This window comes from Primulina eburnea, unplaced genomic scaffold (assembly GCF_022965805.1).
Source record: "Primulina eburnea isolate SZY01 unplaced genomic scaffold, ASM2296580v1 ctg884_ERROPOS889272+, whole genome shotgun sequence".
In the NCBI taxonomy this organism is placed as follows: domain Eukaryota; kingdom Viridiplantae; phylum Streptophyta; class Magnoliopsida; order Lamiales; family Gesneriaceae; genus Primulina; species Primulina eburnea.
This window is the reverse complement of record NW_027331648.1, coordinates 485,805-508,461: the sequence shown is the minus strand read 5'-3', so window position 1 is coordinate 508,461 and position 22,657 is coordinate 485,805. Positions and strand designations below refer to the sequence as shown.

The 22,657-nt window shown below is 34.6% G+C and overlaps 2 protein-coding genes across 2 annotated transcripts; both read right to left on the bottom strand.

The window, feature by feature from the left end:
- Positions 1-5,416: 5,416 nt before the first annotated feature.
- On the bottom strand, positions 5,417-7,275 carry LOC140822525 (protein FAR1-RELATED SEQUENCE 3-like). The gene is made up of 3 exons (XM_073183298.1): positions 5,799-7,275; positions 5,659-5,723; positions 5,417-5,573 (listed from the first exon to the last, which is right to left on the bottom strand). Exons 1-3 carry the CDS (start codon positions 6,524-6,526, stop codon positions 5,530-5,532), a joined length of 837 nt encoding a protein of 278 aa, XP_073039399.1. The 5' UTR covers positions 6,527-7,275; the 3' UTR covers positions 5,417-5,529.
- Positions 6,551-7,960, bottom strand: LOC140822538 (protein FAR1-RELATED SEQUENCE 5-like). Its single transcript, XM_073183311.1, has one exon. The coding sequence runs from the start codon at positions 7,958-7,960 to the stop codon at positions 6,551-6,553; it is 1,410 nt and encodes a 469-aa protein (XP_073039412.1).
- Between the last annotated feature and the right edge of the window lie 14,697 nt (positions 7,961-22,657).

Genomic DNA, 22,657 nt, shown 5'->3' with positions numbered 1-22,657 from the left:
CTATGTCGCAGTTTTTCTTAGCTTCCTGCAATCACACAAAAAATAACAAAAAACGCATAATTCTGTTCGAGAAAACTAACAGTCTGTATGAATTATAAAGATAATTTAAGTGCACAAAATGCACTTACCATGCACTTACCATGTAGCCTCAAATGCCACAAATAAATCAGATAAGTGTGAGCTTTTTGATTCTTGAGTAAGAGCGATGAATTTAGCAGAGTAACAGCAAGTTTGTGAGAATAGATAGATCGATTATATTTCGCAAATGTTTTTCTCACCTATTTATAGGCTTCTCTTCAACGGTAACATTAAATAATTTGAATCTTTATATCCGTTGATTGTCACGTCAATATTCCTCTGACATTCGTAGACTGTAAACTCTGAAATGCGGCGTTCCACTATGAGTTGCAGTCTGCTTTGTACTATTGTTGGTTGAATGTCCTTTTCAACAATTGATGACGTGTACAGCTGAATGATCTCACAACTGAATATATCAACTGATTAGTTTCCAACTGATCAGTCAGTTGTCTTCGTAAGTTCAGTTCAGCTGGTTTCAGTTGCCTTCAATAAACTGCACGTTAATCTTCAGTTAGGCAACTGTCAGTTGATTTATGTAGTTCAGTTACATCAAACTACTTGACAGTTAGTCCAATAAATTAATCACTTAGTTTGTCAAACAACCGAAATTAAGTTTCCAACAGCAACATCTGGCTTGACTTTTGGTTCATGCTGTCATCTATGAGTTTAAAGCAGTAGGGCCTGATGTGTCCAGGCTTAAAACAGTAATGACATACATACCTGCGTTTTCTTTTCTTAGGAACAAGTGCATAATGTTGTCTTTTTGGAGGCGTGCTTTTCATCGACGTGGATTGTGACTGTGAGGATGTATCAACTTTTCCTTTCACAAAGACCGTTTATTTTTAAGATTCACCTATTTCGTACATACTGTCTTTGAAATCTAAGTCTTTCTTGTCATCTCTTCCCATCAAAAGTATGGATTCAAGCTTGGTTGTGCTCGAATTAAACTTGGATAAAGTCTCAGTTGCCGTTTGAAGCTGATCCTTGGTATTGCCAAGTTCTAAGTCTTTTTTGCTGAAAAATTACTTCGAGTTTGGCAACCACGGCTTTTAGATCGGTGTTATCCTTCATAAGAGTTGAGTTAAGCTCGTTTCTTTTGGTCCAATCCGTAAACAGCTCCTCATAAAGTTTCTGTACCATTTCAAGTAATTTCTTCATTTTCAGCTTCCACATCATCTTCAATGAAATTTACAGACGACGTAGATTTTAAGCATACTGGTTTTGAATACGTGTTGCGTCCAGGAGTGACAACACCTAGGGCAAAACATAAAGGGTTCACTTGCAGCCATCGTTTTTCGTTCAACAGTGCAGTCAAGGAGGTGTGCTCAGCTTCTTCATTTGATTTCTCCTCCTTATCAGATTCCTCATCACTTAGGGAGACATTATAGCCTTTGTTCTTTCGTAATCTGTTAGCACATTCATTGGCATAGTGACCGAAATCATTGCACTCTCTACACTGCACTGAGTAATACCTTTTCAAATTAAATTGACCATTGCCTTCGTTCCTTGGTTGAAACTGGCTTTGAACAGGAAACTTTTGTGGTCTCTCAGGTGCTAGTGGACTGGGAAATTAGATGGTTGTGCATCCTTCTTCTTATCTCTAATTCTCTTCAAGTAATCCCCGAATTTCTTTGTGATATAGGTGATGGAGTCCTCACAAAGGTATGGATCATTAACTTCTTGGGATATTTGAAGGAGTTCATTGTAGGAGTCATTCGAGACTTGGAATGCAATAGTATTTCCCTTGTCTTTTTTTTGCATGTCCATGTTTAATTCGAAGGTGCGAAGTGAACTTATCAAATCTTCCAGTGCCATTAGAGTTTTATCCTTTGCTTCATCAATTGCACGGATTTTTATGTTAAATCTCTCGGGCAGGGATCAGAGAACTTTGATGACCAACCTTTCATTCGAGATGGGATCACCTAGACTGAATGGTTCATTCGCAATTTCTCTGAGACATCGATCATAGTCTGTTATAGTTTCAGTTTCTTCCATTCGCAGATTCTTGAACTTTGAGGTGAGCATTCTCAACTTTGTCCTCCTCGCACTTTCCGAGCATTCACAATGTCTTTGAAGGGTTTTCCATGCATCCTTGACAGAAGTGCAGTTCGAAATCAAACTGAAAATGTTCATATCAACTGAAGAGAAGATCGCATTCAATGCTTTTGAGTTGTAATTTGAAACCTGCACTTCATCGCTAGTCCAATCACTTTCCGATTTTATCAGGCTGTCACCATCTTCGTCTACCCTCTTCGGTGGAGTCCATCCATTGATGACACGCTGCCATGCTCGTTCATCTATGGATTTTATGTAATACCTGATTTTGACCTTTCATAGGCTGTAGTTGGTTCCATCTAGGATTGATGGTCGAAGTGCCGCGTTTGCAAAGGATGTATCTATTTAATTAATTCTGTCAAACAAAACAAAAACAAGAATCAACACTTAGTATATCAAGAGAAGGCTCTGATACCACTTGTTAGGAATATTGTTTGACAGTTGCAAGGTTATATAATAACGGTAGTGTAAGGTTATGAATTTGTGTTATATCAGAACTAAGTGTTGTGTCAAATGTTACAATATTTAAGACAACATGCAGCGGAATATTAAAATTTATAACATAGATTGACTTTAAATAAATAGATAGACAAGATTAAATATGCATAAGTATAAATACTTTTATACTTGTGCATTGTCTCAGGGCAAAACTTAATCACTAGAAAACCAAATCATTTACAAAAAAAAAAAATAATAAACACTAGTGATTATGACTAAAATCAATTTCTTCAACACATTGAGAAAATAAACGCTTTCTGAAACAAATAACTAGAATAAACTTAGTCAAGAAAGCAAACAAAAACGTGATGCCAAAACAGTAGAAAAAAAAACGATCTTCAGCCAACTTCGTCACGGATGTTATCTGTAGATGTCTCCAGCATTCAAGACGACACGCGGTATCTGCACACATCAAAACTGCACGTCTCTTGAAGAATGATTTCTTATGAAATTTCGCAAAGCACGAGCTTGGTTGTGTGATTGATCGATAGTGTGTCTCTTTTTTATCACATTCCTCACAATGAAATCTATAAGATAAGAAAGGTAATAATTTGATTAGAAAATAAACTCTTCTTTTAAACATTGTTATCATATCATGATAATACTTGCATACTTATCTCATTATCTATAAAGGTAAAATCTCATTAAATGTTATACACAATCAAATCAACAAAGAAAGATAATATTAAGGAAATTATTTAAGATAAAAAATATATCAATTAAATAAATAAAATATATTTCCATTCACTTAACAATCAAACAAACTAATATAAGCAATAAAGATTTAATATAATGATAGCATTAAAAATATAGCAAGAGTCGTGGAGCTAAACAATACAAACACGAGCGGTTGCATTTAATCTAGTCAATTGTTTTCCCTAAGAACTAAGAGTGGGTCTCTTGTGAGACCTGTGAGACGGGTCAATCCTACACATATTCACAATAAAAAGTAATACTATTAGCATAAAAAGTAATATTTTTTCATGGGTGACCCAAGTAAGAGATCCGTCTCACAAATACGATCTGTGAGACCGTCTCACACAAGTTTTTGCCAAGAACTAATAGATTCAAAAGCATAAAATTATTAATCTTAATTGCCTCACAAATCAGAGGGATCCAACAATATCTAATTTAATGGTAGATTAGAGGGAAAAAAAACAAGTTGATCAGTATAACAATCAAAGGAATAATCAATAATCATCTAAAGCAAGAAAACAATTGATTATCAAATATAAATCAATCAAAATCAAACACAAACCTTAAATCTCACAAATTAAAACAATTTCAAGATCTTGTCTTTCTACCCAAGAACTAAAAGTTTAGCGACAAAAGGCCATAAACTAAACTAGAGAATTTTGTCTAAAACTATCTAAAATCCAAAGAAAATATAAGAGATACAGGATATCAAAACTTGCTGCCCAAGAAGCGAAAGAAAATAATGTGACGTCGTGATATTCCCACTAATATTTTTTCCCCTTATTTCCACTATTCGGTTTTTATTCCTTTAAAATCTTGAAAGAAACTAGTGTGAAATAGGCTAAAATCCTTTTCCATTCAAAATCTGAATATCTAGTACTTTTCTCCTTTTGGAATGTTTCCTTAATACTCGATATTATGTGGAATTTGCAAAACTACGGCAACTTGAATCGTCCCTTGTATGGCTCGTGCTCTATTTCCTTCATGATTTATCTTTCTTCAAACAGTTCAAATCAAAAGCGGCAGCTACCTAGTATTTATTAATTTGATGGACTTCGTATTTCATGCGCGGGGCCCTTCTGTGCTCTCGACTTTCCACAAGTTTTGACCGAAACATTGTATGGAATTTGGGTAATATATATATATATATATATATATATATATATATATATATATATATATATATATATATATTTATATATATATATTTATATATATATATATATATATATGAGGGTTGTTACCCTGCACCAAGGGTGCAGGGTAACCGTGGGCGCCAGCCCACATGTCCCTTTTTTTTTTAAAAAAAAAAAAAAATTTAAACAGCTGTGCAAGCGCATGTGGATGCTACGAAACAACGTTTAGCGACGGTTTTTACAAATCCGTCGCGAATAACGACGGTTTGTAACATTCTGTCGCTAATAACGACGGTTTTTAAGAAACCGTCGCAAAATGTCTAATTTTTTTATTAATACAAATGTCTTTTTTTAAAAAAAAAATCAGTTTATGGGATGCTATCATTAATAAAACTGTCCATATTTTAGAAACTTAAATTGATCAATACTCCCATGGGACATGTAATGTTTTCGACGTGCACATTATTCCACAACGGGCAATATATTTCAGTGTAAATGTGTAATTTTTATACCACTGACTCAACTATTGACACCAGTGTATTAAATCAAGCAATTGTTAATAAAACTCATCAATTTGAAAATATACAATGGTACACTTGAATTCATGAGTCATAAGTCATAAATCATAAGAAGTTGGTCGACAACGGTATTGACAAATTGCATCAAATAACAAGTGACAAAGAGGGAGGGTAATCTTCACAAAATATTGTTTCTCCCAGTTACATTACCATACTCCATTTTCCTCACAATTGCAATTTCTTCCTGATACACATTTTTCACCAGTAAACAAGTATCTAACGTCACTCATTTCAAAAGTCGAAATACAAGATCAATCAGCATCTGCAGTAAAATCAGGCTCTGGGGGCTGCTGAAGTTTGACCAACTCTCGAGCACTCTTGAGATCTCGATTTCTATGAACTCCACGAAGATCAATCAGCATCTGCAGTAATATCCAAGTTCTGGTTGAATACAACGGGTTTATACAGATCCGAACTCAACATATGTAATCAAAAGTTAATACCATACAAGCACCAGCACCAAAAACATAACTTCATACAGATTAATTTCAGTCATCAAAGCCCATTCCAGTTGTCCACATGTTTGTACTACCTGCAATTATGAACACGTTGATTACAAAAAAATTATGAAATAAACAAAATTTAAATGCATAAAATAATTTATGTATTTGAGTTACCATGTATTGAGCCAAAATCTTCTTCATCTGAGTTCTCATCAGTGTTATCATTTTTGACGGTTGACCTGATAAATGAACTTTGTCATCTGTAGTAATATTAAAGAAACTATTAACTTTTCAAAAAATTAATCAATACATACCCGTCTTTCAAATTTGGACAGTTACGTTTGTCATGTGACACGCCTCGACGCCCGCATCCACGACATTGTCTGTCCCTTGATGTTGACTTTTCTTTCGATGATTTTAGTCTCTTCCCACGTCCTTTTGTTCTAATTTCAGAAGGATCAATGATACCAATGGCTCCATCCAAGGTTCTCCTACTTTGAATTCCACTGCGTAATGTTCTATTAATATTCATCTCCTTCATTTTGCTATCAATACAATCAAACTGCTCAGTCAAAAAGTTTGTCCCCTCATCACTGAAAGATGCAACATCAATTAAAGCTGAGGCTTTACAAGATAGCCTCATATGTCTAGACATCAAACACCTTTCTGGATCGTCAACCACATTTTGCTCAGCCATAGTGTAATGTACACCAATCTTTGCATCTTTTGTCCACCGTTTGAGTATATACTGATCAGGTAAGTAGAAAACTTGGTTGATACGAAAAAATGCTAACATATGCCTGCACGGAATACCCTCAAATTGAAATTTCATGCAACTACATGATATATCGTCTCTTTGTATGTCATGCGTAAGCAGCCTATGTTTGGCAGAAGAAGAACCTTGAAAATTAATGACATTGTAAACCCCAAACTCAATTCCAATAGATGCTTGTTGCACATAATAACCATGACTCAGACTAATTTCATTTTGAAACTCCAACCATTTGTTTTTGGTGTATACATTCACCATTTGCAATTCCATTGGCCAGTTCGATTTAACCTTCGGCTACTCGTTCAAATCAGTATGATCGGAAACTAACTCATTGTGTCTTTGGTGTCGAAGTGCCTTATTGAAACGAATTATAAAATCCATCAACGAGTTATTGCTACAGACGTACTTCTTGAAAAATGAATGTGAACTTTCAGACCTCTGACTACTTGACATTCCAGCAGAAAATACATGGTTGAAATATGCCGGCACCCACTTATGTCGCAACTCATACATCAATGACAACCAATCATTTTCTACCAAGTCAGCACAATTCATAACCTCTTCCCATGATCTCTCAAATTCAATAGAAGTCGTAGAATGTACAATGACATTTTTTATGCTTTGATAGTGGTCACGAAAAGTCGCCGGGTTCAATTTATCTGGGAATTTGTTTAGAATGTGCCACAAACAATATCGATGAATTGTTTTAGGGAAAACTTCACCTATGGCTTTCGTCAGAGCAGGATCCTGGTCAGTTATGATCAAGTTTGGTGCTCCTTTAGGCATGGCTTCTAGAAACTTATTAAGCAACCAAACAAAAGAATCAGTTTTCTCATCACTCAAAAATCCACAACCGAAAACAATGGTCTGATGATGATGATTAACTCCTACAAATGGTGCAAAAATCATCCCATATTTGTTGGTGTTATACGTTGTATCAAACACCACTACATCACCAAATGCAGTGTATGCCCTCCGTGACACAGGATCCGCCCAAAAACAACCGATAAATCTATTGTCTGAATCTGTCTCGTAATCAAAAAAGAAAGTTGAACTCTTGTCTTTCTCAGACAGAAAGAAATCAATCAATGTTTCGGCATCAATACCCTTGTGCTCATCCCTAAGCGTTTTCTCGTAGTTTCTTATATCTCTTTCCGTGCAACCTACATGTTCAGGCCCTCTAGACTCTATTTCAAACAATCGCATTTGTTGACAAGTAGGTACATTCGCTTCTGCAAACTGTTGACTCAGTGCTTTCTTTGCTGCAGAAACAGTACGATGTGAGCGTAACAAATGCACCTTTGAAGGAGTTGATAGTGAATGATTATGACTTTCTATGAAGGTACTAACAACCCAACTTAGACCAGTTTGTTCCTTCACAACTGAAATCTTTGACTTACATCCAGTTCTAATCTCACCACGAGCTCTTTCCTTTATTGGTTCATCACTTTTTGATTGTTTACTCCATCTAATTGCATCTGTATGTCCTTCTTTAAAGCATACAAATTTTTTCCAGATAACTTCATTTGTTTTCTTACTTGTTTTGCTATTGCTCATTCTCGCACTAAAACCAGATTCTCGTGCGTATTGGTTGTAGAACGAAAACGCCTCCTCTAAAGATTCGAATTTCATCCCTATTTCTGGCTTTTGATTGTCTCCAACTTGGGGAATGTATGACAGTTCATCGACGCTGTTTTCTTCCATTCTACAATATGAAAAGAACAAAATTAATTTTGGTTAGATATTTAAATTCCTTTTTATTTATTAAAATAGTAAGGTTTCAAGAATTAAAAAATTCGAAGTCCTAGCATTTTATGAAATATGAAAATGAAAATTAATATAGATACATACACTATTTATTGCACAGAGGCACAAACAAATAATTGAATTGAGTTACCCTTTGCATACACTAATATTTATATCAATCGATGAAGAATAAAAGGGAAAGAAATACAAATCTGTAGAAACACACGCTAATAAACGAAAATCGTTCTTGTTGATGTTACATACCAGTTTTGATTTAAGAATCGTGAAAATCGGTGCTTGAATTGAGTCTTCGAGGGCTGCCCTATCCTGTATTGAAATTTGAGCGTGAATGAAGAAAGAAGTCTTCTGTTTAATTTATTGTTTATCTTTAAAAAAAAAATGGAACAAAGACAGTTGTCCGATTTTTTTAAAAAAATTAGACAATTTGCGACGGTTTCTTAAAAACCGTCGTTATTAGCGACGGAATTTTAAAAACGGTCGTTATTAGCGGCGGATTACTGAAAACCGTCGCTAAACGTTGTTTCGTACCATCCACAGCTCAGCTGGCGCCCACGGTTACCCTGCACCCTTGGGTGCAGGGTAACAACCCTCTATTTATATATATATATATATATATATATATATATATATATATATATATATATATATATATATATATATATATATATATATATATATATATAGACACACACACACTTATACTATCTATAAATTGTGAGTTTCAATTGTGAATTTACTTAGTTATCCTTTCACTCATCATTACTTCATTCTATACTATCTATAAATTTGTGAGTTTGAATTGTGAATTTATTTAGTTACCTTTTCACTCACTATTACTTCATTAATATTTAATTTTATTTATTTATTTAGGTGAGATATGAGTTTGAATTGTTAGTTTACTTAGTTAACATTTCACTCACCATTACTTCATTCATTTTTTATTTATTTATTTATGTGACTTTTAAATTTTCTGATCTAAAGATTGATATTGAAAATAAAAATAACTTTATTTCATTATTTTAGTTGAATGGACGACAAATATTACAAACACATTAATATGATATTTTATTTTATTTTTAATTTCATAAATTGCGATATTTAATTAATGTCTTAATACACATATCAAACTTCAGAAAATTTAATTCTTTATGGTACATTTCCAATGAAAATGGATATTGAGATCATGTAGATTCTATATGTTTTTTTGTAAATTTTCTTATATTTTATTTTTCGTGTAATTTGATTAGTTTGATTTATTTCAACTAGAAGAGAAATTGATGATAAATTAAAAAGAGCAAAAATTACTTACTTTTTGTATTAAATTTATTATATAATTCTTATAATTTTTAACGAAAATAATTCTTTTAATAAATATGAATTATAGTAATAATTTATTTTAATTCATTAGAAATTAATTTTTTAACTATGATATTTTTTAACTTTGTATTTGTAAGGCTCGAGACGTTATCATTTTAATTCAAGATTATTTAATTTATGAATTTTGGAATGAAGAATTAGGTTCCACGGTTTTTGTAATTAATTAGGATTTAAATTGAATTAAAAAGAGTTGTGAGGACCAAATTGCAAATAATGAAGATTTCAGGAGCTAAAGTGCAATTAATGGGATTGAGTGGGACACTTGTCTTCGCCATGAATTTGATATATAAATAAGTTTCATTTCTTTGGGACTTTCAGACGGAAAAGCGAGAGTTGCCATTACAATTTCCCTCAAGCTTCACTTTACACTAGATTGTGATTTTTTGCAATCCGGTCACCAGGATTTGAATCAGAAACACAGTTCTGTGATCCTCTCTTCAAGAGCTACTCAAGGATGTAAGTTTCATCGATTTCTGTTATCATTTGAAATTATGATATTTGAGGAATTATTATTTGATCATTATATGGTATTCTGGATATGTTAGACATCGTAGAATCGAAGTCAGATCAAAGAACATACTGTTTATGAAATTATTATGATTTTTCAGAGTATATTGACTGAGATATACAGATTTGGATTATTGACTGATTCTGGATTGTATCGGATATTGGTTATGATTTGTAATTGATATCAGTTGATGTTGTATTGACGGAAATATCGAGATTGTGCCGTTATGCTGTTAATTTTGAATTAGATTCAGATTGATCGGATTTAGTATTGAATTGGGAATGGAATGTTGATATTACTATTCTCGATATGTCATTTCAGATTGACAGAGACAGTCTTGAATTTAGAATTTCCAATTCTTCAGACCGAGACTACGAACGAAAGGTATAAATCGATATTAACCGGGAGATTAACTGGAGTCAGATTGGAATCTAGTTTCCCTAAAACCCACATACTTTATTTTATTGTAATTGTTTGACATTGATATGATTAATCTATTGATTTATAGAAAGTAGAGAATAGCCGATAGCTATTGAGCGAGAGTCATTGACAGAAGGGCCAGACAGTGATAGAGTGGTCATTGGTTCATTGCACATTGTCATAGGATAGCTTTGGCGAATATGCCAAGTCTGTGGCGGATATGCCAAGACACTGGATTATTGACTTATCTCGATATTGCTTAGGGGCGGATCGACTCATATCGCTGAGATTCGATATATGTGTTAATGTCCAGGAACCGGGATCCCTAGATTAGAGATGAGTCGAGTCGGAGATGACGAGTTAGAGATTTTTATCTATATTCACTAATGTGTCATAAATTATGATTCATGTTCTTAATACATGGTTTATGCTTTTGTATATGATTTTATGCATCGCATGTATACATTGCTTATACTAGGATTTTATTCTCACCGGTGTTATCCGGCTGTTGTCGTGTTTGTATGTGTGCATGACAATAGGTGGGACAGGATCAGGGTCGAGGAGATGATGAGAGATCATGATTAGAGTGGAGACTACGGACTTTGACATTGCTGTAGATAGGATTAAGCATTTGACATTTAGTTGTTGAACCTTAGTTTAAGTTTGAATGATTGTATATAGTACAATACTTGTACTTTAATACTGACATATATATTAGATCGAATACATTACGTTTCCGCATTTGTATTTTAAAAAAAAAAATTAGAACTTGTTTATTATAATTGATTAAATTGTCCCAATGATGATTAAGAAAATGATTAGCGTCCGGGTTCCCACAACAGGTGGTATCAGAGCGATAGATCCTTTAGATTGAGATAGAAGCTAGGGAGCGGGATAGATTGAGTTTTCTTTCCTGCTTTTGATTGCTAGTATGTGTTACTGCTTTATATAATACATGTTTACCTGAATTGTCTGAGTTGGTTGGTAATGTGTTTTATTTAGAATGAATCAGAACCAATTCTTGATCAGCAGTAAGATGATCAGAGGATGACTGAAAACAGGTCTGGGTTGTATTACAATTGCTAACCCTTTTGATAATCAGATATGCCTTCTCGTAGAGTACCAGAACAGGGTAGCACTTTGAATCCTCCAATGGATGTGACACCAACACCAATGGAAACATTGCTGAAGAGATTTCAGCCATTCCATCCACCGACTCTGAAGGGTACTGAGACTTCAGTGGATTATGAGAGTTGGCTAGATGACATTGAGATGTTGTTTGAGTCCTTGGATTACACTGATGAGTGGAGAGTGAAACTGATCGGGCACCAATTGCATGACGTCGCGAAGAATTGGTGGCTCACCACAAAGAGGGCGTTGGAGCATCGAGGTACAGTTATCACCTGGAATGTATTTAGAACTGAGTTTTATCAGAGATTCTTTCCAGTGTCATATAGGAAGGATAAGGGAGCAGAATTTGCAAACTTGAGACATGGTCAGCTGAACATCGAGGAATATGTGGCCAAGTTCTCTAAACTGCTACGATTTGCCTGACATGTGGCCGAGAATGACGAAGCCGTTGCTGATCAGTTCATTAATGGCCTGAATCTGGAAATCTTTACCTTGGTGAATACCGGGAGACCGAATAATTTTATTGATGCTTTGAACAGAGATAAGAGAGCCGACGCCGATCTGATGAGATAGAGAGGAGCTTCGTTTGTGCCACCAGCACCGAGACCCAAGATGCCTTCACCATCTCCCAGATTTGAGAGTGACAGTGGTAGTGGAAAGAAAGAATTTCTGAAAGCTAGAGGGAAGCAGTTCAAAAGATCTGGAAGCAGTTCATCCAGTTCTAGTTGCTCGAAACAGACTGGTCAGGGCCAGAGTTATACAGGACCTTACGGCAGCACTTGTGGACGGAAACATTCCACAGAGCAGTGCCGAGGACTGTTTGGCACTTGCCGTATTTGTAGACAGCAGGGATATTTTGCTCGAGTTTGTCCCTAGAGAGATACTCAGAGGTCACAGGGTGCTGAATCAACTGGATCAGTAGCTCAGACTGGTAGACGACCATCTGCAGTTTACTCTTTCCAGCCAGCACCATCTCAGTCACAGCCAAGGCCAAGAGGGAGCCAGACAGTTAGCCAGCCTCCTAGACAGCAGGCCAGAGTATTTGCTTTGACAGAGGAGCAGGCTCAGGAGGTACCTGACGATGTTGTTGCAGGTAATTGTTTTATTTCTGGTTATCCTGCTTATGTATTGATTGATATTGGTGCATCACATACATTTATTTCTGAGAGATTTGCATTGATGCATGCATTACCTGTTGAGTCCCTAGCTGCTGTAGTATCTGTCTCGTCTCCGTTAGGGACAAGTTTGATATCAATGAAGTCTGTTAGATCTTGTATACTGCAGTATGATGGGCATGAGATCGAGTTAAACTGTATTGTGCTTGGGTTATCTGATTTTGATTGTATTATCGGTATCGATATGCTGACCAAGTACAGAGCTACTATTGATTGTTTCCATAAGATTGTTAGAATCAGACCTGAGATGGCTGAGGAGTGGAAATTTTATGGTAAGGGTTCTAGATCTATAATTCCTTTGATATCTGCTATGTCTATGACTCGATTATTGCAGAAAGGAGCGGAGGGATTCCTTGTCTATTCAGTTGATTTACTGAAATCGAGCCCATCATTGGCTGATTTGCCAGTGGTATGCGAGTTTGCAAATGTTTTCCCCGATGAGATTCCGGGATTGCTTCCGATTCGATAAATAGATTTCAGCATTGAATTGATGTCAGGTACAGTTCCGATTTCTGGAGCTCCGTACAGAATAGCACCAATTGAATTGAAAGAATTGAAAAAGCAGTTAGAAGACTTACTGGCCAAGGGTTACATCAGACCGAGTGTTTCTCCTTGGGGTGCTCCAGTGTTGTTTGTGAAGAAGAAAGACGGTTCAATGAGACTTTGCATTGACTACCGGCAACTGAACAAGGCTACGGTAAAGAATAAATATCCATTGCCTCGTATAGATGATTTGTTTGATCAGTTGCAGGGATCATCTGTTTATTCCAAGATCGATCTGAGATCTGGATATCATCAGCTGAGAGTCAGAGATTTTGATATCTAGAAAACAATGTTTAGAACCAGGTATGGACATTATGAGTTTATTGTCATGCCTTTCGGTTTAACAAATGCTCCATCTGTGTTTATGGGATTAATGAATCGTGTGTTTCAAAAATATCTTGATGATTTTGGATTATATTCATCGATGATATTTTGATTTATTCGAAGAATATGATAGAACATGCTGAACATCTGAGAACTGTGTTGAAAATTTTGAGGGCTGAGAAATTGTATGCCAAACTGTCGAAATGTGAGTTTTGGCTGAGACATGTTGTATTTCTGGGTCACATCATATTTGGTGATGGAATTTCAGTTGATCCTAGTAAGTTTGAGGCTGTGATCAGTTGGCCGAGACCGACATCTGTACCAGAGATACGCAGCTTTATGGGTTTGGCAGGATATTATCGCCGTCATTAAAGATTTCTCGAGTATTGCTAAACCTATTACGCAGTTAACTCAGAGGAATGCTCCATTTGTCTGGTCTGAGGAGTGTGAGTCCAGTTTTGTTGAGTTAAAGAAGAGATTGACCAGTGCTCTGGTGTTGACTATTCCGTCAGGTACTGGTGATTTTGTGTATATTGTGACGCTTCTCACAGAGGGTTCGGTTGTGTGTTGATGCAGCGAGGGCATGTCATTGCCTATGCTTCGAGACAGTTGAAGCCACATGAGACTCGCTATCCAATTCATGATCTTGAATTGGCGGCCGTTGTCTTTGCATTGAAGATTTGGCGACATTACCTGTACGGTGAGAAATTCGAAATCTATTCTGATCATAAAATCTTGAAATATCTGTTTTCACAGTCTGAATTGAATATGAGACAAAGAAGATGGCTTGATTTGCTGAAAGATTTCGATTGTGAAATCAAGTACTATCCGAGAAATTCCAATGCAGCAGCTGATGCACTGAGTCGTAAGGTATGTTCTTTGTCCTTATCGACAATAGGTGTTTCAAATTTGATAGAAGCTTTCTGTTTGTCTGGATTAGCATTTGAAACAGATTGTCAGCCTCTGAGATTGTATGCTATTCAAGTCGAACCAGAGCTGATTTTGAAAATTAAAGCGGCTCAGAAAGTTGATCAGAATGTACAGAACTCAATTGAGATGATCAGATCAGGTTATAGATCAGAGTATCAGGTACGTGATGATGTAGTGTATATGAACAATCGTATGGTTGTGCCGAATGTTTCAGAATTGAGACAGCGGATACTGGCAGAAGCGCACAGCAGTCGTTTTAGCATTCATCCTGGTGACAGAAAGAATTACAATAATTTGAAAGGACAGTTTTGTTGGAAACAGATAAAGACTGATGTTGCAGAATTTGTTTCCAAGTGTCTGAATTGCCAACAAGTGAAAGCGGAAAGAAATAAACCAGGAGGTGTACTGCACAGTTTATCGATTCCTGAATGGAAATGGGATCACATTTCCATGGACTTCGTGACGCAGTTACCATGTTCCTTCAGAGGTTGTGATGCGATTTGGGTCGTGATTGACAGATTGACCTCAGCATGCTTCATTCCGTATCAGATGACGTACAGATATGACCAAATGGCAGAAATCTATGTCAGAGAAGTGGTCAGATTGCACGGAGTGCGGAAGTCGATTGTATCAGATCGTGATCCTCGATTTACTTTGCACTTTTGGCAGAGTTTGCAGCAGACTCTAGGTACGAAGTTACATTTGAGTACCGCATATCATCCACATACCGACGGACAGTCAGAGCGGACTATCCAGACACTGGAAGATATGCTGAGAGCTGTAGTGCTTGATTTTAGCACCAGTTGGCAAGATGAATTGCCACTTTGTGAGTTTTCGTACAATAATAGCTATCAGAAGAGTATTAAGATGGCTCCGTTTGAAGCATTGTACGGTAAGAAGTGCAGATCCCCTCTGTATTGGGATGATATCTCTGAGGTACCTGAGTTTGGACCTGATATGATTAGAGATATGACAGAAAAAGTGAAGCTGATTCAGAAGAGAACGAAAACAGCTCAAGACAGACAAGCCAAATATGGCAATATTCGACGTAGACCGTTGGTATTTGAGGCAAGAGACCGAGTATTTTTAAAGATTTCACCTTTCAGAGGAGTTGTCAGATTTGGCAAGAAAAGGAAGCTGTCTCCACGATATATTGGGCCATACGAGATTTTCGAGAAGATAGGAGATCGTGCCTATCGACTCGCATTACCGCATTCTCTATCTGGAATACATGATGTCTTTCATGTATCTATGCTGCGGAAGTATCTCCCTGATGATTCTCACATTATTCAGCTAGACGAGGCAGAACTTGATGAATCTCTGAGTATATCGAGAAACCAATCCAGATTATTGATCGTAAAAGAAAACAACTCAGAACGAAGATTATTCCTCTTGTGAAAGTCCAGTGGACTCGTAAAGGCATTGAGGAAGCTACTTGGGAGACTGAATCAGATATGAGACAGGAATTCCCAGACTTATTTCACGGATGTGAGTCTTTTATTTTAGCTTCTGTTATATCTTCTTATCTTATGTGATTTGATTGTCTGTGATTTCGAGGACGAAATCATGTCTCAGAGGGGGAGAATTGTAAGGCATGAGATGTTATCATTTTAATCCAAGATTATTTAATTTATGAATTTTGGAATGATGAATTAGGTTCCACGGTTTGTAATTAATTAGGATTGAAATTGAATTAAAAAGAGTTGTGATGACCAAATTGCAAATAATGAAGATTTTAGGAGCTAAAGTGCAATTAATGGGATTGAGTGGGACACTTGTCTTCACCATGAATTTGATATATAAATAACTTTCATTTCTTTGGGACTTTCAGAAGGAAAACCGAGAGTTGCATTACAATTTCCCTCAAGCTTCACTTTACACTAGATTGTGATTTTATGCAATCTAGTCACCAGGATTTGAATCAGAAACACAATTCTGTGATCCTCTCTTCAAGAGCTACTCAAGGATGTAAGTTTCATCGATTTCTGTTATCATTTGAAATTATGATATTTGAGGAATTATTATTTGATCATTATATGATGTTCTGGATATGTTAGACATCGTAGAATCGAAGTCAGATCAAAGATTAGACTGTTTATGAAATTATTATGATTTTTCAGATTATATTGATTGAGATATATAGATTTGGATTATTAACTGATTCTGGATTGTATCGGATATTGGTTATGATTTGTAATTGATATCTGTTGATGTTGTATTGACGGAGATATCGGGATTGTGCCGTTATGCTGTTAATTTTGAATTAGATTCAGATTGATCGGATTTAGTATTGAATTGGGAATGGAATGTTGATATTACTATTCTCGATATGTCATTTCAGATTGACAGAGACAGTCTTGAATTTAGAATTTCCAATTCTTCAGACCGATACTACGAACGAAAGGTATAAATCGATATTAACCGAGAGATTAACTGGAGTCAGATTGGAATCTAATTTCCCTAAAAGCACATACTTTATTTTATTGTAATTGTTTGACATTGATATGATTAATCTATTGATTTATAGAAAGTAGAGAATAGCCGATAGCTATTGAGCGAGAGTCATTGACAGAAGGGCCAGACAGTGATAGAGTGGTCATTGGCCTATTGCACATTGTCATAGGATAGCTTTGGCGGATATGCCAAGTCTGTGGCGGATATGCCAAGACACTGGATTATTGACTTATATCGATATTGCTTAGGGACGGATCGACTCCTATCGCTGAGATTCGATATATGTGTTAATGTCCAGGAACCGGAATCCCTATATTAGAGATGAGTCGAGTCGGAGATGACGAGTTAGAGAGTTTTATCTATATTCACTAATGTGTCATAAATTATGATTCATGTTCTTAATACATGGTTTATGCTTTTGTATATGATTTTATGCATCGCATGTATACATTGCTTATACTGGGATTTTATTCTCTCCAGAGTTATCCGGCTGTTGTCGTGTTTATATGTGTGCATGGCAACAGGACAGGATCGGGGTCGAGGAAATGATGAGAGATCATGATTAGAGTGGAGACTACGGACTTTGACGTTGCTGTAGATAGGATTAAGCACTTGACATTTAGTTGTTGAACCTTAGTTTAAGTTTGAATGATTGTATATAGTACAAGACTTGTACTTTAATACTGACATGTATACTAGATCGAATACATTACGTTTCCGCATTTGTATTTAAAAAAAAATTAGACCTTGTTTATTATAATTGATTAAATTGTTCCAATGATGATTAAGAACATGATTAGCGTCCGGGTCCCCACAGTATTACTTATTATTTTATTTATATATGTGTTTTCCTGTACATATTTATTTGATTGATATTATTTAAAAGTGTATTTACCATGAAATATTAATCATCAATATTAATTTACAAATGATCCATTCTGATATAAAATTAACTATCTATAATATAATATGTATTCTAAAAAAAACAGAGAAAGTTAAACAAAATCGGCAAGGGATTAAAAATTAGCAGATTTTAAGTTTGTTAGAATAAATGCTAACAGCAGTAGTGTAGAAACAAACTTGTAGAGATAAAGCAATTACCGAAACAAGTGTGATGTTTACAGTATGACTATTGTATAAAAGAAAGCAAAACCAAACCGAAGCATGTAGCGTGTAAAATTTCCTTAAAACAGATTCGCCATCTCCAGTATGTATAATAAATATTTTAAAAAACGATAAAGTTAAACAAAATTCGCAAGGAGTTAAAAGTTAGCAAAAACAAAATTGATATTTAACTTAATAACAAGTTTAGGGGTTTTATTTTAATATCATTATGATAATTTAGTTAATTAAGAGAATTTAATTTGACAATCGCTATATTCACTTCATTTAAAAATATTGTGATTTTGGTTTTATTAATATTCATTATTCTATTAATTTTATTTTTTTATTTTCCATTGTGAATAATATTTGGACGAAAAATATTTTTGTTAATTTTATAGAGCTATCATTATGTTATAATCACAGTTATATAAATAAATGAATATATTTGATTTATCGTCATCATGTATTTTTATTTATTGTGTTTTGATATATTTAGATTAATAAATACTTATAAACAAGATGTTATTCAAACGATTTTAAAAATTATCTAAATCTTTATTTTTTATTATCAGTCATCTACGTGCATCGCACGTGATCATTCCTAGTATATATATATATATATATATATATATATATATATATATATATATATATATATATATATATATATATATATATTTATATATATATATATATATATATCAAAGAATGGAGTTTAGCAAGAATTGAGGCAGCCATGTGTATATATATATATACATATATATGTGATATATATATATATATACACACACACATACTAAGAATGGAGTTTAGCAAGAATTGAGGCAGCCATGTGTATATATATATACACACATATATATGTGATATATATATATATATATATATATCACATATATATGTGTGTATTAAGAATTGAGGCAGCCATGTGTATACACAAAGAATTGAGGCAGCCATGTGTGTATTAAGAATTGAGGCAGCCATGTGTATACACAAAGAATTGAGGCAGCCATGTGTATATATATATACACACATATATATGTGATATATATATATATATATATATATATACACACACATATATATATATATATATATATATCACATATATATTTGTGTATATATATATACACATGGCTGCCTCAATTCTTGCTAAACTCCATTCTTTACATTTCGATCCGTACACTAGTCTTAGCCCGATCCTTTGGTCTTTCCATTGATTTCTCCCCTTGCAGCAGCGTTGTGCAGGGTGCCGAATGTTGGTCTCACGTGCTGTAATTTTAGACAATAAATATACAAATAAAAAATAAACTGAACACCGAGATTTCTGTCAGTTTTCCGGCGTTTATACTTTCTATTAGAAAATATAAAATCAATTTAAACAATTAAAATTCTCCTAATCACAATAAATTAATTCAAATAAATATATGAAAATATTAGCGCAGCAAGCCTCGTAACGGATCGTACCTCTGGGAGACTAAACAGACGCGGACACACAATGTCTTGGAGACCCGTGGCATGTTGTCCCGTCGGATCTAATGTAAACTAGTGCCTGATTGTCCACAAAGGAGGGCTGAGCGACCATACTAAACTGGTTATCTCAAGTATACAAGCTCAACATTATATGTAGCATACCTCTTAATGTCATAAAAACATGTATCATAATCATACGACAAGTAAAATGCAATACTTGAAAACATGCAAACTCAACTGATGCCAGATGTATGCTCACTAGTACTAGACATCAAACAAGATAACATTATTAATTTCTCATATTCTATTTCAGCTCTCTAACATGTTTCATAACTTAACTATTATCCATCAGTTATATAACTAAGGCTCTCGGATCATACCAGCGTCCGCAATAAGCCTTTTTGGAGACGATAACATCGTAGTTCGGTCTTAGAGCTAGTCGCCAGCTCCTCAGGAAGCACTCTAAATTCGTACGGCCTTTGGAATTAGCTGGAAAAACTTAGAATGCACCAAGATATAGAGGGAAAACTTGCAAATGGTGTACAAATTTCGGAATCCTGAATGTCCTAAGTTTGGAAGTTCCGAACTCGGGTTTGGAAACTCCAAACTCACCATGCAGTGATGTGTCTTCGCCATCTTGACATTTCATTGGATGTGTGACTTAAGATGGTATGAACCCTTACGTGCCAATGTTCATTTACGTCCGAACTACCTTCGGAAGCTCTGATCCTGTTCGGCGCTTACGAACTTTCTGCTGAATAAACAATTCGGTTTGCTTATGTAATGACGCTTAATCTTATTTAAGTCATACTTTATTGATAACTGAACTTGGCTCATAGGCATCAAGTATTTAGTAAGTTGATATGCCGCAAAGGAGATCATGGAGCTACAATGTTCTAGGTCATCGTAGTACGCTGGTCCGTCAAGTCAATTGATGGCTCGCAATACCCCAATCATAATGAAATAAGGTTGAGCGACCTTTATTAGATCAAGGCTCATCACAAGGAATATACTGATTCAATATAATATGCAAATGCAGCATAAAATATCATGACATATAAAATATACATTATAATCATATGACAAGTAAAATGCAACATATAAACGCATGTATACTCAACTGGACATTTCTGTCAGGCGATTTATCGCTCATAGCAATTGTTTTTATCTTGAGCACCCCGTTCTCACGTGGCAAGTCTCAGATTGGACGAAACAGACGGATATGATAATGGCTAGTGGAGACCAGTGCGACCAGGGGAGCTTCCCTAGAAACAGATTGGTCTTACTCATATGTTTTGGGTTTTAGATGCATATTCGATTAGTCGTATGACAACATTTAGGCTTACCTCTGGTGTAGCGGGATCACTGTCTACTTTTCTTAAGAGTTATTATGATTATTTTGATTATGGTTATTTAAGTTTTATTATTGCACGCTAGAATTTTATAAAATAGCATGCCTGGTAAGAGTGTTACAAAAGAATTTTAAATTCAAAATTTAAACACACCACGTATTTTGGTATCCTTAAATTCGATGGATTTGAAATTCACTTACCATTTTTAACTTGTTTATGAATTGATAAAATAGATTTCAAAGTTCTAGCAAAGTAGATTTATTTATCATTTATCCTTCAAGACACTGTGTGAAGTTAAATATATGAGAAAAAAATATGGAGATAAATAATGTAATATAATAAAAAATAAATAAAAATGATAGTTAATATAATATTTGATTTGGTTGATAAATTGGGATAAGATGATAAATTATTATTTTCTTATTTTAATAATTAATAATATATTTAGTAAGGATAATATTGTAATTTAAATTGAATATTTTGATTGATGTAAAATAAATAATTACTAGATATATAAAGGCAAAAACTTGTGTGAGACGTCTCACGGGTCATATTTTGTAAGACGAATTTCTTATTTGGGTCATCCATGAAAAAGTATCACTTTTTATTCTAAGAGTATTACTTTTTATTGTGAATATCGGCATGATTGATCCGTCTCACATATAAAGATTCGTGAGACCGTCTCACAAAAAAAGGGTCTTATATATGCATGGGCAAATTTTGGTCATCCATCCTATCATGGAGGCAATGCACACATGAGTAGGATGAAATAAACATCCGGAATGTCTCCGGTAACATTGAATTATGGTTCCTTGAAGCTCCATTTGATGTAGGTATCCTACGATCGAGTCACGGGTTGGGAATACAACAAAATCCATATGCTTGGTTTCAAATATCTTCAAAATTGATGTATATAAACAAAAATATTAGCATATAATAAAAAAATGAAAATTAAAAAGGATCGCTTGCCTTTTGTTCTTGGTAAATAACCACAAATATTATCACATAACCACAAATGTCACAAGTTTGAGGGTTTTGACAATTCAGTTGGCCTGTCCTTTCAGTAAAACAATATGGGATAGAGTTCTAAGACGGTGAATTGGTGATCAGTCCTTGTTTCAGAACAAAATTGTTTACAACTCTCTGATGAGAGAAAATGCCAAAAAAATATCCTTCATTGATGGGGAGTGAAGATAAAGATTACAGAAAATGGGGACTGAACACAAAGTCTCCCGTTCTAAGATCGATGGATTGGTATCTCATTTGTTAGAGCATCTCCAACCTTTCACATCAAAACGTCATTTCGGTGCAGATAGATGTTCTCTAATGGGACTACACTATTTTGCCGATTAGTAGAAAGATGTTCTCCAATGGAGCTGCGCTGATTTGGCGCGGAGATTTGGCAGAAAGCTCTTATTTATTTTAAAAAAAAAAATAATTTGTTTATTTATTCGAGAAATTAGCCTTCAGTCCCCAGCCGTCGATTTTTTTTGTGTTCAGTCTCTGGGTATTTTTTTAGTACTACATTTCCACATGAAGTGTACCACATTTCCATATGAAGTGTACCACATTTTGTATGACATAGTACCACAATTTTGTGGGTAGAGAGTGAACCCAAAGAAATGTTTTGATTGGAGATTTTTCACCAACTTCCCCTTATTTATTATAAATATTTGTATTAAAAATTATAAAATTTAAATAATAATATAAAATTTTTATAAATAATATAATAGTAAAATACAAATGAAAATTTTATTGCAATAATACAATTTGTAAAAATACAATAGAACAAAAAATGTTAATTTTAACATAAATATAAATTATAATGATTAATATATATAAAATA

What these genes read in the sequence shown, in the direction of transcription:
- LOC140822525 (XM_073183298.1), bottom strand. Translation starts at nt 6,526, where the DNA reads ATGGAATTGCAAATGGTGAATGTATACACCAAAAACAAATGGTTGGAG. An exon ending in TGTCCAAATTTGAAAGACGG is followed by an intron (nt 5,724 to 5,798) that starts GTATGTATTGAT and finishes TTCATTTATCAG; the next exon opens with GTCAACCGTCAAAAATGATA. An exon ending in AGATTTTGGCTCAATACATG is followed by an intron (nt 5,574 to 5,658) that starts GTAACTCAAATA and finishes TCATAATTGCAG; the next exon opens with GTAGTACAAACATGTGGACA.
- LOC140822538 (XM_073183311.1), bottom strand. Translation starts at nt 7,960, where the DNA reads ATGGAAGAAAACAGCGTCGATGAACTGTCATACATTCCCCAAGTTGGA.